Source organism: Cryptotermes secundus, unplaced genomic scaffold, assembly GCF_002891405.2.
Source record: "Cryptotermes secundus unplaced genomic scaffold, Csec_1.0 scaffold26, whole genome shotgun sequence".
NCBI lineage: Eukaryota > Metazoa > Arthropoda > Insecta > Blattodea > Kalotermitidae > Cryptotermes > Cryptotermes secundus.
The window spans coordinates 1,946,961-1,963,973 of NW_019743656.1; the positions used below are offsets into that span (position 1 = coordinate 1,946,961).

Below are 17,013 nucleotides of genomic sequence, written 5' to 3' on the forward strand. Positions count from 1 at the left end.
CACATTACATTCCAGAAAGCCAGCCACACATTAACATAAAAGTGTTCATCTGATATCTTATCACTATAATATTTTATTTATTTACAGTTTACTTAAAACACTGTCAATAACATAGATTAAGGGGAATTACTGGAGAAGAACCATATACTTATAGACAATTTCAGATATTCTTGGCAAGACCAGTTAAAAAAAACTGAATTATAAGGTCAGGAATTATCCATGTAGTTGCTGTCCATGTGTTTACAGCTGGCTGCTCTCAATAGAACATGCAATAGATTTGGTTGAGTCAACTGAGATAAGCATTGTGGGGTGTGCATGGGTCACATAACAAGTCATCAGTTCTACTGCATTACCCACCCTCCCATAGCACAGCTGCAAGTGTTACCCTGCTACTTCTTCTCATACTTCTCATGTCCAACTCAGAGGTCACGTCTAAAAACATGAACTATATTTGTAGGGTTTGCAGTCCTCACAGCGGTGGTTATGGGCAGCAGTATCATCTGGGATATATATAACACCATGTAGTCCACTAAAAGTCAACAGATGTTTCAGAAGAAACAGACTATACAGCATTATATCTCAGAATATAATATTCTTCATGGGTTGTATTTGTTTCAGAGAAAAAGACATTTGACCACACGCAACATATCATATTTGACGATAATTTTATTAACATTCTAAACAATCTGCATGGAGTACGGCAGTAAAGGAAATGGGACACAGATGGGGTACCAGGTGAAACAATCCACAATTACCAGCAAACTTAGGATGTCAGATTAATGCATCCTGGGATGCCATATTATGTAATGTGACAGTTACCAATGTTTTGAATGAATTTGCGTCTTCCATCTTCAGGACATAAATATATTCTGAAAAAGATTGTATGATTTATGGAAAGGGAGGACCTGAACCACAATTCTGGGCAAACCAGCAGGAGTAAGAACAGCAAAAAGAATATTCTTTAACTACCTTGTATTGGTTTAATACAGAACCATGATTTCTCCCATTCACAATGCCCTTGGAGAGCCAATATTCTTTGCGCATTCCTCTTACTCCTTACTATTGGCTCACCCCAAGACCGCATCCTGCTTCCCCATCTCTCTACATCCATAACAGTTTTCCAAGCTTGGCTTACTCTTCTAACCTGAAGATGCAGACTACACATTCCTCCAAAATGTTGGTAACCATCGACCAGTATACACAGTGTTACATGGTGACTCATGTAGGATAAATTCTAGCAAGATGCAACATACTTCCAAAGAGCAAGTGCAGCAGATTGGAAACAAATTATGAAAGAAAGGAGCAACCAACCTTCCGAAGTGGGCCAGATTAGCCATGACTACATTGGGTCGCTGTTCTTTATGTTTAATTCTCTGTGAGCCCGAAGAAGCAGAAGAGCCAAAGAGGCGATGATGTGCGGTACTACCATCTAGTGGAAGAACCTGTAGAAGCTGACTGGGACACGAGCCAGACCTGTGAGTGGCACAAGGATACACAAACAAACAAACTAACAACACAAAGTGCAAGGTTAGGTTCGGTTAGATAAGCAGAATGGGACCCATTCACCAGAATTTTATTTGTTTTTATTTATAGTTTATTTAACAATGCTGTCAGTAGTTCAGGCTTTAAAGTGTTGAATGGTTCTATGATCAATGAATAATGAGTCGAGAAGGACCTGGAAAGCATCTGAGGTTCTCACAGCAGCGGTTATAAAAAAGTACTACCTCCTGGGATGCGATATGCAGTCCAGTATGTTCACTGATGTTTCAGGGGAACATACTGCCTCTGTCTTCAGGGTCAAAGATTAGATTAAGCAAGCTCCACTTGCAGCTTGTTTCTTTCTCATCGATCTCAAATATGGTGGTATGTATGTTCCTCTGAAACGCTGGTGACCTCCTGGACAACACTGAGACACATCACAAATGATATGAGTTTTCAGTTGGAAATGACATGGAAGCAAGCAGCTGTTGAGATTCAAACATGAGACATCCAAAATATGAAACAGGAGAGCTGTCCACTCAACCGTAGAGTTAGGGTGTACCATGATGGTACAATATATATATAACAGTACCACAATTTTCAAACTTAAACATATTAAAGCCATACAAAATCCCACATCCTGTGGATCATATGACTGACGGATTTCCCGAAAAATATCTTACAAACCCTTCATCTGACGAATGGGAACCACGTGATTTAATTTATGCCAAAGCAACAAAGGGAAAGAAGCCATATTGCAATTGAAGCATTAGGGAACAATGGTGAACTAACTCAATGAACAAATAGACAAAAATAATATTTACTGAGGGACAGTTATTCTAACAATGTATTATGGTCCTAACCCTTCAAAGAAAAGTGGTTACTATATACACCACCTGTTTTGATACTAAAAAATTACATATTCTGCCCTCAGAATATACTAAAGTAGAACACCTATTTAATGTTCCCTATATAAAAATATCCTTCACTTAATGTTCAATTTCAATAACACAAACCAATAATCCCAGTGTTAAATTTCCTCCATTTAAAATTTTCCTCAGTTCAGTGTTCAAAACCTTTGGCCCCCAAAAGAAGAGGTTACACTGTATTAATGGGTTTTGGTATCTTCTTAAACTAAACTAACTGAACAGTTTTTGTAATGGAAACACAGTCTGTTTACTGTGATGCAATAACTGAATTTTAAACACTATTTAGTTGACCTTCAGGCTTCAAAGGGTTAATGAAATATACTGTATCTATAAATGTATTAATATTTGTTAAGAATATTTTAATGCAGAATGAGAAAGAAGAAGGTTGTCCATTTTTGTATCGTTATTCTGTGAAACTGTGAACAAAGATATTCTGACATGAAACATATTTACACAGCAGTAGTCATTCTCATAATAAAGTCACGTGTATTCAAGCATCACTTAGGTCAGACATGCCGAAAACAACTATTTCATGCACATACAAACATTCACTGTACACACCTCTAATTCAGTAGTTTGTACCTTCTGATCTAATTCCAGCATTCCTACAGAAAATGTCCATTTATTGCTTTTAGAGAATGGGTGATTACTGTCAAATATTTTTGGTAACTTGAGATGACTGGGCATCTGGGCTTTGTCCATCATATTCTAAGGGAACACAAAGTTTCTGAAACTGATCTGTTTCCATCCTCGGATGAAGGGGGGGGGTCTCCTACTCAGTTGGCCCCATTAGATAATACCAATCTCAGTCACTGGACCTGGAGGTGACGTACCTGACATTCAGTAATCCTTATAACACACCACCAACAAAAGAGCCTTTCAAAACCGACTTTTAATAATTATTTATTTATTTAAATGCATTCCATCCCAATTGTAAAATGAATACATTGTACTGAAGATACAAAATTGATGAAAAAGAGAAAAGAAGTTGCAGCAGAAACACCTACAAAATAAAAATATGAAATATTCACGACATTAAAAAAATTTGTCAAATACAGGGGGGAAGGGGAAGCGAGGTTGGAAAATAATGATGAGTTTAAAGTAATAGAAAGTTTACCAGTACAAGTATTGTTTTTAAATATCACCGTGAGGGATGAAAAAACAGCTTTGTTTTCTTTTTTCCCCCACCAGTCAGTTATCTGGGTAACTAGTCTATATTGCAAATGTGGAGTTAGGACAGCTGTCAGTATAATGACAAGGCTACAGGCTGCATTATCAAGGGGAAAAATCTGATTATTGGCAGAGAGATATTTCTCTTCATAGAGTGCAGACCAGCTCTGGGGCCCATCCAGCCTCCCATTCAAGGTGTACAGGAGGTAATGCTGCTTCAATGTGTCACTGACCATTCACATTCTAAGAGTGTCAAGGTTAAGAATGTGTGGCAATATACTTCCATCCTCTAATACATCTTCATGGCATGCTTAATTACGAATGGAAAAACTTTACCGTTGTTAAATTTTATACGTAATGTTATAATGCTTCAGACTAGTTCTTACTGGTATATATTTGTATGCTTGTGGTTTATCTAATTTTGTTACCAGGCAGATCCTACACTTCTAATTAGTGTAGAAATGGAGATTGCTGTCTTCTGATTTGTGACGCCATGCAATCTGGTAGAAATACATCAACATTTTAGCCTCTTCTGTGTGCTATTTTAAAACAGTGTCATAATTATCCAGACTATATGATGCTGAACAACAGGATGATATGCACTGGGAAAAATTAAAACGACAGCAGTAACACCTGATCTGTATTATCCTGGAATGTGCCTGGGGACAATTCAAGAGGCAGTGGCTTCCTTCCAAAACACTGGTACCTTTCAGCCAGACTGTAAGGTGTCACATGCCAAAAGACAGTAATGTCCATATTAACCACTTGAGAACCTAGTTACTTCACAAGTGCAGGAATGTTTCCGTTTCTTGGCAACAGGGAGATGCGTAAGATGAAAAAAAAAAGAGTTCTCAGGAAGAATGCCATTGGGCCATCTTGTTATAACAGATAAATTGTCACTGCAAGACATCACAGAGGCACATACACACACAACATGAACTGTAGTTAGAAGCTGAACAACACACAACATTCAGATAAATTAAAAATGAACTTACCTTCAACGGATGTCTGTACACCACGTTTTCTAGCATTAGGGAAAGGAATGTATATCATGAAGACAGAAATTTCATGGATTCTACCTTACCTGACATGCACAGGGTGCTGAGGACTCACTGCCACTCCTCCATCATCAAACACTGGATTGTCCATAGAATACGTAGCGGGCGGTGGGGATTTGGACTTCTTGATGCTGGTGAAACGACTCATAAGTCCTCCTTTTGCTTTCTTTTCTTTAGCCTGATAATAATTAAAAAATGAAATGCACATGATGTTAGAGTAGAGTTAGCTGTTGGAATTGCTAGGTTCTTGGACTTCGTCCATCTTCCAGTATTCTAAAAACACTATACACAGCGTTTCGGAAACTGGATCTGTTTCCGTCCTTAGGCGAAAGGGGAAGACACCTACTCTGTTTGGCCCGTTACAGAGCGCTAAACTCAATCACTGAACCCTTTATAATCTAAAGTTAGCTAACTTTCAAAAATATCACTTAATTAACCCTTTCACTGCTAGTTTGTTAAGTAACTCTCAGTACCCTCTGTGCTGAATTATTTTTTAATAAATCTTTTATAAATAATTTAAGTGCAAAATATGAAAATTGGTGATAAAATGTAACTAATCTTACCTCAGACAGGGAACAGGCAGCAGAAGTTGCAAAAATGTTGAATTATTCAGTATTTTTCACAAAGGAAAAGTCCATTTAAATCAGGGTTGTCCAAGATGCCCAGAAAAGTACATAATTCACTATCCTAGTCTTATCACTATGTTACCTATTGACCAAAGTCCACAACTTTATTGAAAACTATTACCGAAAGCACTGCACACTATACAAAGCCATTTTTACTAGCCCTGCGAAATACCCGTCTCACATGACCACGGAGCACATGCCTCGGTGTGCAGATGCAACCTTTTTACATTTCTTAACCTAGAGGGCACAAGAATGCAGCCATCGAAATGATGCTTCATTCCATTCCCAATATTTGACTCTATGCACCCGCCAAGTTTGAATGAGATTGGTGCAAAGAAACCTGAGATTTGAAAATCTAAGTTGCAATATGGGATTTGTCGATCGCAACAAGGACACCCTCTTTTTCAGAGATCGACATATGTCGACCGCAGCGGTGTAAGGGTTAAAGAACTCATAAATATATAAGATTTACAGAAAAAGAAAAATCAACAGTTATTAAGAATGCAGGCGATAATAATCAGGTTCAGACACACTACGATTTAGATCCCTGGCCTCGCCTATATGCACACACACACACACAAAAACTCAAAGAAGAGAATGCAGTACTGTTCTCAGGATTACTTCGAGTCCAGACATCAAAGCATTCATTCGCTAAGTCTGCAGCAGATGCAGTACAACATAGCAGCATGTCTAGAGGTGGGAAGAATCATCAGGTGATTCATTTGCAAAGCAGAGAGCATGACAATGTGTGTGGTAAACATGTGACCACCTGGAAATCCTACATTAAGGTACACAGGGCTATGCTCTTGTATCAGGGGTCATATAGCCTTGGTATGATTTAACTCAATGGAGTATAGTCCTTCTTTGGCACCTGTTATTTGTTCAGTTGGTCAAGAAATTCCCCACCTTTTATGCAACATCGAGGTTCACATCTCCAAACCCTACTACCTTAAGATCCATTTTAATTTATTACATTACATCTGAAAACCAAGGAAGCAGGGTTAGATTCCAGACAGGGGCAAGAGATTTTGCTCTTCCCCACAGCAACCAGACTAGCACCACAGCCCACCAAGATTTCTATCCAGCAGGTTCTGTAGGCTCTTTCTTTGGGGGTAAAGAAATGAGGCATGAAGCCAACCTCTCACCTCCATAGTATCAAGTATGTGTGTAGATACACCTCCATTCTCCTACATAACTATGTGGCACAGAGACCTTACCATCCATTATCTTCTACCTTCAATACATCTGAGACACTTTTACAGATGATTATACAGCATTTCCTACAGAATATTTCATAAAATTACAACAGAAAGGCTGCAACTAATTGACTCTACCTTATCCGATGGTCTACTGCTCATGGCTGTAACTGAAACATTTGGTGGTGGTGCAACAGTAGTTGACATGTGGCCACCACTGCTGCGACCCAACGTACTGCTCGTAGTATCAAAGCTATGAGTCGCAGTACTGCCGGTTGCCATAACTGCACTATGGCTGCGACCAAGAGTGACTGGGGTGGAGCTGGAAGTCAGTTCTGACCCAAATGTCCCAGACTGCTGAGGGTGTTGTCCATGCCAAGATGAAGAGATAGCAGAACCATGATGCAATGATGATGATGATGATATGGACGGGGAACCATGTTGATGGGACAAGGAGAGGGAAGGGCTGCATGACCGGGGAGGAAGCTCAGGAGGAATCTGTGATGTAATTGCACTAGTGGTGACTGCTGAAAGAAGAAAAGTAAGTAATTTCAAATTATGAACATTGTGGAAGCACAGGCAGACCAAGATGCATGCCTGTATGGCTCAATTTTAGGAATGGCAGATTTTAAAAGTTTCATTTTAAAGAAAACTAAATTCTGCTAGTCCTTTGTTCACGTTGAGACAATGACAGTCACCTGAACATCATGCAACATAAAACTATTTTAAGAATTAAATTTTAAAAGTTACGCTTGTTTTCACCACAGCGTCTGGGAACTTCATATTATTAATTGCGAAGAAGTTCTAAGAATTAATAGTGGGGGGTGGAGTCCAGCTGGGTCCACTCAGCACGCTGGCCACTGATTGGCCTATTGTACCTGCCCCAGGTGATTATGATGGAGAATTTGGTGGAATGAAGATTGGCATGGGAAACCGAAGTACTCGGAGAAAACCTGCCCCAGTACCACTTAGTCCACCACAAATCCCACTTCACCAGACCCGGGCTTGAACCCGGGCTGCCACGATGAAGTTCTAAGAAAGCTGCTGCTTTTAACTGGCGGTGGGATCCTCATCTCCTGGAGTGGCATTCAGACATTCAGTGGCCCCACCTTCAGTACACAAGGGAGACATCTGGTAAATATGAACAATTGTTTGTTCTTCTTCAAAAATGTGTCATGTATCAAACTGTATCCAAAATGCAGGATCCAGCACCAGCAAAGAGATCCCTTTTACAAAAAAATCCCATGGACTGGTGCTGGAATCACTGCACCACCTACTCGACAGGTTTGTTGGACTTAGGTCTGCAGCCCTTCAGTACTAACATACCAGAGAATACACATGTAGCTCTCTTCAAAACTTCTCAAGTTACTGACCCTGGGTACTTTTGGTGAAGTCTGTTTTCAATTACTTCCTGCTGAAAATTCAACAGGCTGTATGCTGTCTGAACAACTTACTGCTGTGACTCTGCTGACTATTACGAGGACTGTATACGTGGGGGGACGATCCCTGCTTACTGCTGCCACCACGAGTGAAACTGCGTGGTTCAAGAGGTGGAGTTGATGTTGCAGGATTGTTGCGCGGGGAACCACTACAGCTGCCACTACCAGATATGGTTCCCTGTTGTGGTGATGTGGATGAGCTGTTGGGACCTCGTGTAAGACCAAGCAACTGTGCCTGTCCAGCTGTTAGGGACCTGTTGGGTGAAAAAATAAAGAAAGATGTTAATACACTGATTGGCTGATTTCCAGTGCCTCCAGATATGGTCTCCGTGGACATTTCTGATGTCTTCTCGCTTAGACAAAGCTAGAGAACCTCTTTCTGAGGTGGGAGTATCTAATAATTGACCATACACACACAATTTTATTTGGGACTTCAACAACAGTTGTAAAGTATATGGTTAAGTCTGTGCTAAATAAAAACCATCTTTGGACACTGACATGTACTAAGAAGCCAGAGGCTGAGACCATGGATTTAATATGCTATAATAAACAACCTGTGTTTGTAGGAGATAACTGATGACTGTCAAGGGCAGAGGTTCTTCTGTTCACCACAGCATCCAGACAAGCTCTGTGGCCCAACATGCATCCTGCCCAGTAGATACACTACCCCACTGGTAAAGTGTAAGTTCAGAAAGCAGTACCCACCTGATAGGTGTAACATAATTTCCAGGAAAAACTCCACATTTCTGCGCACGACTGGAGGTGCCTTTGAACCAACCATCCTGACACCTCTCAGTAACTGTATATATTGCACCCTTCTTCAGTTCCAGTTCGTCAGCTTTGTGGGGCTTGTATGGGTAGAGTGCGATGTATGCTGCAGGCAACTGAGTAGTTGGGATGTGGTGTGGTGCTCCTTGTGGGGGTGGTGGAGTCAATCCACTGCCTACCATTGGTGCTGTTGTGTCACTACTTCCTGATCGTCGATGTTGCTGGCTACCTTGCCGCTGAACTAGTTCGCCACTACCACCCACCTGAAATATCATTAGTTATAACATTCATGGAACTACTATTATAATAGTAGTTAAACTAGTTAAACTAGTAGTTAAACCAGTGTTTCACTATAATTATAGTGAAACACTGGTTTAACTTTTCTCTTGGGACCAGTAACACTAGAATGAGGAAAATCTCAAATGGAAGAAATTAATTTTGAGAGCAATAACTTGAAATTTTTTAATTAACGTTCAATGAGGAAAAACCTTAAATCAAGGAACATTAAATGAGGGTCGCATTGCAGATAATAAACTATGAATCCTCAGACATTTGGGGCATGCTCACACATTGTAAACCAGCATACACTTCATGATGTGCGAGGTTCTCATGGTGGTGAATATTAACCTTTATCATCCATGAATACTGGTTTTACACATCCTGACATTAAGGGGTACAAACTGTATTCAGGAGCAACAATTTTATCACCAGGAAACAGTGGATTTAAAACCTCAAACTTCTACATTGGTGGCAGCCTTATTTAAACTCAGGAATAATAGTATTACTATTTAAGAAATAAGATACTCAGCCAGCAGGGGTACATAATACATACACCCCAATTACCTAAACATGGTCAATAATATTAACACATCCAAATCGGTAGTGTAGTTGGTTGAGGCACTATGCTACAAGCCGGAAGGTCGCGGGTTCAAGTCCCAATGAGGTCAATGGATTTTTTCAATTGGCCTAATCCTTCCAGCAGCACTATGGCCCTGGGGTTTACTCAGCCTCTAACAGAAATGAGTACCAGGAATTAATTAAATACTTTTCCTGAGGACTAAAGTATGGCCGGTGCGTAAGGCTGACAACTTTACCGCCACCTTTGAGCCGATTGTCTAGATAATGTGGGACCCTCAACGTCTCACAACCCTATGGGCCTTCATGGCCTGTTACAGGGATAGCTTTACTTACTTTACTTTTACATCTGTAAGCACAAACATGCGGGGTTATGAAACTGACCTGTATTACAACAGCACATAAATGCGTAACAGTATATGTCCACTCATCTTATTGTTTCATTAAGCTTCAAATTTCTTTGCTGTCCCTCAGACTTCAATGATACTCACACATATTATGCTGACATCTGGTAGAGAAGTCGGCATTGACGCATACTGCTATTTACAGATCTGCTTAATTTTGGAACAAATCTGATGGTCATACAGGCATTTTGACACTTTTCATCTTTCTGCTTATCCTATCTCCACAATTAACTAACCTGTGACTGCAGGGTGTGTTCTGGGCTAAGACAATCTTGTGATGTTTCAGTAGGGCTCAAAATCTCAGCAGAGTGCCTGTAAAACACAAACATCCATGACATATAGATGTAATAAAATAAATACACCTGGAACAGATAGATTATACTGAGGTAACAAAAGAAGTCCTTCCACATCATCCTTCAGCTGTTATGCTTCCTTCTTCAGCATATTTCCCTACATTCCTCTCCAGTCATCCAGCACTCTGTTCAGATGAATGTTGGTAGTGATACACTTTGCAAGTGATGAGAACTTTTGACTGGTTGACATAGGTCAGAAGGGGCTGGAGAAGCATATAACAGCAGTAGTGAGGAGTTTCCAGTGTTGTCATCCCCACCATTTATGGGACTTTTTTATACAAACCGAGTACAGTAAAACTGTGCTTTTGTACAGGCACAAACACTGGCTATTCTCAGAAACTACAACCACTCATAAACCACACACAATTTTGTTACATTTTCTCATGATGTATTTATATGCTTCTTGTCTCTATCAAAACTCACTCGACTGTGTATTTTCGCTACATGTGTAATTTATTTTTCTTATTATTTTTATAGTGGGGTGTGACAGACTCTCTTGGTACTTAGGCTGTAAATGAGTGCTATTAAGTGAAATCAGTCTAAATCCATTCAAGGCATTAAAATGCAATTTTACCTCACATGAAACAAGGAGGATCTGTACTCTCTTCAACAAAGGCCATGTAGAATATGAAAGAAGGACAAATGTTGTCACCTGATATCCAGAGCAGGACATAGCTAGTTATAACGTCATCCAAATCAGCCATACCCAAATATAAAATTGCAAAACAAAATTCATGATGTTCTGACTGGCCTGATCCACAGAGGGTTGATGGGTAATTCGGTACTCAAAAGCCTTGCCTTTCAGAGGAACTAGAGTCTACAGATTCACCTGTGAGAAGTCTGGTGGTGATGTCCTGTGTGCAGCACACTAAAGCTGTGACGTTTCTCTCTGTGCTGTGCAGAAGGGGCATGATGACCAGGTGTGCCATGATGTGGAGGAAGGGCATGAGGTGGGGATATGTTAGGATTGTGTGCTGGCCTGGGAGGAGGTGGAGTCACAACATTGTGGGGAGGAGGAGTGATGACTGGAACTGGTATCCGTGGTGGGGGAGGAGACGTAGGAGATGATGGAGCTGTGCTGGAGCTAGACGAAGTGTTGCTCGATGACATGTTAGGCGTTGTCGAAGACGAGGCTGATGATGGGGTTGAACTTGAATCTGAAGTCGTCACTGGGACAGGGATGTTGCTACCACTACTGCCTACCGTAAGGTTTGTGTTGGAAATCTGATGCTGGTGTGTCAGCTGAGATGATGGCATAACAGCTGTAGCATTGCCACTTACATTTCCTGCCAATAGAATCATAAAATAAACATATGGTGGCTAATGAAATCAAATGATAAAACCAGATTTAGAGCTGCTGAAATGATAAGTATGAGATGGCAAGTGACAGTCTGATGGACAACAGAAATGACAACATATTAAAAAGATTAAAAACTGACCTGACACTGAACAAAATTTCAAGATATAAAACCCATTATGTTCAACATGTCCACAGAATGCAAAGCAAAAGATTTCCAAAACTATTAAAAATTACAAACTGCATGGAACAAATGGAGGGGCCTCTAAAGGGATGGACTAAATAAGGTTAGCACAGGTCAACAAGTGGCCGAGATCCCTGATTGCTACATGACAATAGTGATGATGACAATTACATGTAACTTACTTAACCGTGTGCTAAAATGTTGGGTGATCAGCTAGGTCAATGTTGAACTAAAAGCCAACATTTCAGATATCTTCTCAGTCGCCCAACATCAGGGTTAATGTGGGGAATGACCGTATGTCACCGATATTTATTCTCATATAAATACCAACGACATATGGTCATTCCCCACATCAACCCTGATGATCGATATCAAAGACAACACTGACATAGCTGATCACCACAGCAAACTTTAGCAAATTTATTCAACATGAAAGCTTCAATTATTACAGTATTTAATTTTCTCCACAGAGCATTGTGATAGTGAATGTCTTAATCTAGATACTATCCTAATATCTGGCAGGAGGGGCAGAGCAGACAAAATACATCCGCCATGAAAGTCTGTATCCAGGCAGAGAACTGAACTGTGAGCCTTCTGAATACAGATCAGAACTGTTACTGCCTGAATTCATGTCCTCAGTGTAAAGGCCGTGAATGTGTTGCTTTTTCTTGAAAGGAGAAACACTTGACCTGTCTTCACAAAGAGGAATTCTGGCTGCCAAATGCAGATGGGGTCTTCATCTGGGTATAAACTAGAAACATTCACTAAAGAAACATTCTGTGTCTAGGGAAGACACACCATTACATATTAACATACACCCTCCAGGAATAAGTGATCTAAACTGTCCCCTACCATGGTGCTAGCAGCCAGATTTTATCTTCAGGGCTAAAAAAATACAAGGCTATGCCAGTTGGATGAGCAAACACACTGTCACAATAGTACAACACATCGCTAATACAGGATAAGGAAGCAGTCCACAATTTCTTCACATACTAACAAAGTTTTATGGGGCACACGGTAGTGTAGCTGGTTGAGGAAATATGCTACAAGCCAGAAGGTCACGGGATCGAATCCCAATGAGGTGGGTTTTTCAATTGACTTAATCCTTCCAGCCATGCTATGGCCCTGGGGTCAACTCTGCCTCTAACAGCCTCAACATCCCACAACCCTATGGGCCTCCACGGCCTGTTAAGGGGATACCTTTGCTTTTACTTTACTAACAAAGTTTTATGAAGACAGATGTCATTCAAGGCATTTTGTTCATCAGCCCATATATATATAACAGGTATGATGCCACAAAGGAGACAGAAAAAGGGGAAAAAATAGAAAGAGAAAGAGAAGAAGGAAGTGAAGGAGAAGAGAGAGGTGGAGGTGGAGGAGACGACGATCATGATACTGTCACGTGTTGGGTATGCCATGTGATAAATAACTTCACGTAGGTCAAGGATGTAGCGACTATTTATTCTACACTCACACTTGCAGTCACACTTAAAATCATTATCCTGTTCAGTATCACAATTACTGTTCAACTATATCTCAAAGAATCCATTCAACTGTCTCCAATGGCAGCTATACTAAGACTCCAACTTATACTGAATACTCAATCCTCCATACTAGTAACTCTCTCGTAGGCCATGCCATAGCTCAAGTGGTTAGTCACTGGCTTCCCACCACGGCAACCCGGGTCTGGTCAAGTGGGATTTGTGGTGGACAAAGTGGCGCTTGGGCAGGTTTTCTCTGAGTACTTCAGTTTCACCTGCCAATCTTCATTCCACTAATTGCTCCACAATCACCCTCACCTACCATCTGGGGTTGGTACAGTAGGCCAGAAGTGGCCGCAGTACAAGGGACTTAGTCCCACCCCACTAGCAATTAAAAAAAACTCTCTCATAACTCAATCCTACTGAATAGTGTTCGCTGCTACTTATATAGGCTTGGCACGGACCACACAGAGAACACATTGCTGCTCGGCAACAGATATCGGTTATTGTTGTCAGATGTGTCTAACCACACATTGCCTAGCAAGAGACGCTCTACTGTTGCGTTACATCACAGCCTAATGGGGAGGGGTGTTTACCAAGTGTTCTTATGCAACGAACACTAGTTGCTACAGATATTCCTATGCAACAGTCTACTGTTATTGCGTTACCACGGAAGCATCTACTCCAAACACATTACAATACTATCACGCATTGTCTAATCTCACATAATGTCTTACCTAGATTTGCTGCAGTCCCATGCTGCTGCTGCTGCTGCTGCTGCTGTTGACGGGATGTGAGAGAATTGGCAACAGTGCGGGTGTGGTCTGTTGGAATCAGTGGAGTGGTGTCTTCAGAAGTTGGTGTAGGTGGAGCAACTCGCGAGGGTCCAGGTTGGGAGCTATGACAATAAGAACACATCAGCGGAGCTGACTACATATAAAGAGATGCCAATTCAAGGTTGAAAATGAACAATTTCGCTCAAAAACAGAAAAATCAAAATCCAAACCCTGACATCTTCATGAAGCCATATAACATAACAAAATTTAATTTGAAGCTCTTTATATAGAAAGAAGTAATGCGCTGAAAACAAGAATATTTAAAATTAAGGAAATGAAACAATTTTAAACATGTTTACACCTACAGTTTAGTTAACGGTATTGTCAACAAATCAGTCTGCACTGGAACTCTGATTTAATGTTACTCAATTTAAAGTTTTCCTTCATTTGGCATCAAATTTCAACAATTCCAAGCAAATATCCTCTGTATTAATTTTCATTCCTTTAAAACATTTTCTTCTGCTTAGTGCTCAAAGCCACTGGTCCCAATACAAACCTCAGATGGAGTGTATAGCATTCAATGGTAGAATGATTAGTGATTAATTAACAGGAAACAATGAAGGAAGCAGTCATAACAAATCTGAAATATGAAACATTTTTCTACCCTGAAGCTGGATGCAATAAACTCCTCTGAAATGCTTTTAAGTACCTATCAGAGTACACAGTATCAGACCTTAGAAGACAATAATGTTCATAATCTAAGACACTACACCAGCATGTCCCTCAAAGGACTGAGAAAAACCATGAAAACTTCAGTCCAGATAGCTGGTCTACGGACTGAGTTTTGAACTCATGGCCTCCCACATAAAAATGAAGTGTTACTCAACTGAAAGCAATATAAGGTACTTAACTCATATAATACCAACAGTATAATCTTGGCTCTCTCACTTTTCTGCGGATTCTTTTACAACACTGTCAATATCTACACTGTATAGCATCAAATGGGGGAACAAAAGGATGAATTGAAATGGATTTAGAAGAAAACAGCCATGCCTTAACTGAGGTACTACACCAGCATTTACCTGGAGGGTCTGAGAAAAACCATAAAAAAGTCCATTAGGATAGCCAGTGTCCTGGCACAAGTTTAAGCTGAACACAAAAATAGAGCATTACTGATACATAAATATATTTGGTATGAATTTCTCAATGAAGATGGATGGTTCTAGGTTTCAAACGGTCACAGCAGATCATTCTAATTATTGTGGGAGTAGGAACGGCATATTAGCATATTAACAGAAGGTGACTAATTACCAACCCAGATTACTGTAGAAGACCACACACAGCCCTTACTTACAGGTATCACTTAGCATTATTTCACTCATTTGTACATTTTACCTGATTTCACTTAGCACTAAGCAATTCACATTACAACAGTCAAGTGCATCTTACGGCAGCAGCTTGTTCAGAGATCAATTTGGTCCATATCGCATCAGAAGGAAAAAGTTTCCCTCTGAAATTTTGTTGTTTTGTTTGTTTCTTTCGTTTGAACCTTTCAAGCCTACTCTCATCAGTCAGAAAATGTGAGTATATAATTACATGTTGATTTTGCTCTTGGACCTTTCTAGTATGTGATTGCAAACAAATTGTATTTGAGGTTCTCACGGCATTCCATCTTCTAGGATGTAACTCCATGCAGTCTGGTAAATGTGAGTCAATACTATCAAAGAACATATCACCATCATTTTCAAAGTTAAAGAGTAAGCCATGCAAGAAACCTGCATGATGCAGGGGGCAACAGCTGACTCCCATCAGACTACACAGCGTTGTATCTCAGAATTCTCCAAACAAACTGTAATTCAAATGTGATTCAGATTCGGTACTTTACTATTTCCAGATGTAACATCCTTCACAATTACAACTACACATGACACAAGGACACTACACAAGGAAACACAAGCACCACCACAAAAACACACCAACCTACAATACATGCTGTGCATATATGAAATTATACTGCGGATTTTAGTTAGTTAGTTAGTTAGTTATTGGAGAGGGTGGGTTTCCCCATGCACTTAGACCTGTAGTCTATGATTTCTACCAGTCTCTATATCCTACCGGTATTGGTGCTTACCATCAGTCCCGGCCAGCCAGCGAGACCGGCTCTACTAGCCGAGAGGTATCTATAATGCTTCCCCCATCTACCAGAGGTATTAGAGACTACTGGTGGGCGGGAAACGTCCGCAATTTTGGCTCAGTGACCTCCTTTGGAGGTATGAGGTTCTTTTACATGCCGTAAAGCTACGACACGGGACCCACGGCTTAAAGTCCCTCCCAGAGGACTTGTTCCCTCAATTTTTCCGCCCTTAAAAATTCGACGACCTCCGCTGGGTATTTGAACCCGCGTACTACGAGTCATGAGGTGGGAACGTTACCTCTAGACTACGGAGGCCGCTTACTGTGGATTTTAAAACTAAATCATAAAACAGAAAACATACCGACATGGTTTACAGCATTGCACAAAAATGCAACTATTTTTCCAACAATTTTAATGCACCTGATGATGGCAAACAGACTGAAACATGTTGAGCAATAGATGTGTTAAATAAAGACATACAACTCAAAACAAATGACAGTTTTAAAGTTTTAAAACTTTTAGTGTGAGTTGCATGCAAGATGGCAGTGAATACATGAATAAAAAAGCAGACACAGTGCAACAGGATGCTACAACCTTATTTCACAATAAAGTTAGGACATCCTTCATTCCGGACATCTTTCTGACTTACTTTGTAGAAAGCTTCATAAGAGCTCTTGCCACACTGTTCAGCTCAACAAAAGCCAAAGGAAAAATTCCAATACGGTCTCCAAGCTTCCCTTCTGCCCAATTCTCATCAACGCGACGGATTACTGTAATAACTTCACCCTGAAAACATCAATACCAGCACACCACTGTTATATCAAAGTTTAATTTCCTATGAGAGGAATAATAGGCTGTGGAGGC

General features: G+C 40.4%; 1 protein-coding gene across 3 annotated transcripts in view; it reads right to left on the reverse strand.

The window, feature by feature from the left end:
* The window catches only part of LOC111874149 (E3 ubiquitin-protein ligase SH3RF1), a 41,068-nt gene that overhangs the window by 13,088 nt on the left and 10,967 nt on the right, over positions 1 to 17,013 (reverse strand). The window contains exons 5-13 of one of the 3 annotated variants that reach the window (XM_023869386.2): positions 16,799 to 16,935; positions 13,977 to 14,137; positions 11,107 to 11,563; positions 10,161 to 10,236; positions 8,603 to 8,928; positions 7,913 to 8,151; positions 6,597 to 6,985; positions 4,663 to 4,814; positions 1,312 to 1,473 (exon numbers count right to left, since the gene is read on the reverse strand). In XM_023869386.2, coding sequence (XP_023725154.1) covers positions 1,312 to 1,473; positions 4,663 to 4,814; positions 6,597 to 6,985; positions 7,913 to 8,151; positions 8,603 to 8,928; positions 10,161 to 10,236; positions 11,107 to 11,563; positions 13,977 to 14,137; positions 16,799 to 16,935 — 2,099 coding nt within the window. The remainder of the gene's footprint in view (positions 1 to 1,311; positions 1,474 to 4,662; positions 4,815 to 6,596; positions 6,986 to 7,912; positions 8,152 to 8,602; positions 8,929 to 10,160; positions 10,237 to 11,106; positions 11,564 to 13,976; positions 14,138 to 16,798; positions 16,936 to 17,013) is intronic. The other 2 variants (XM_023869387.2, XM_023869388.2) reach the window with 2 other exon arrangements.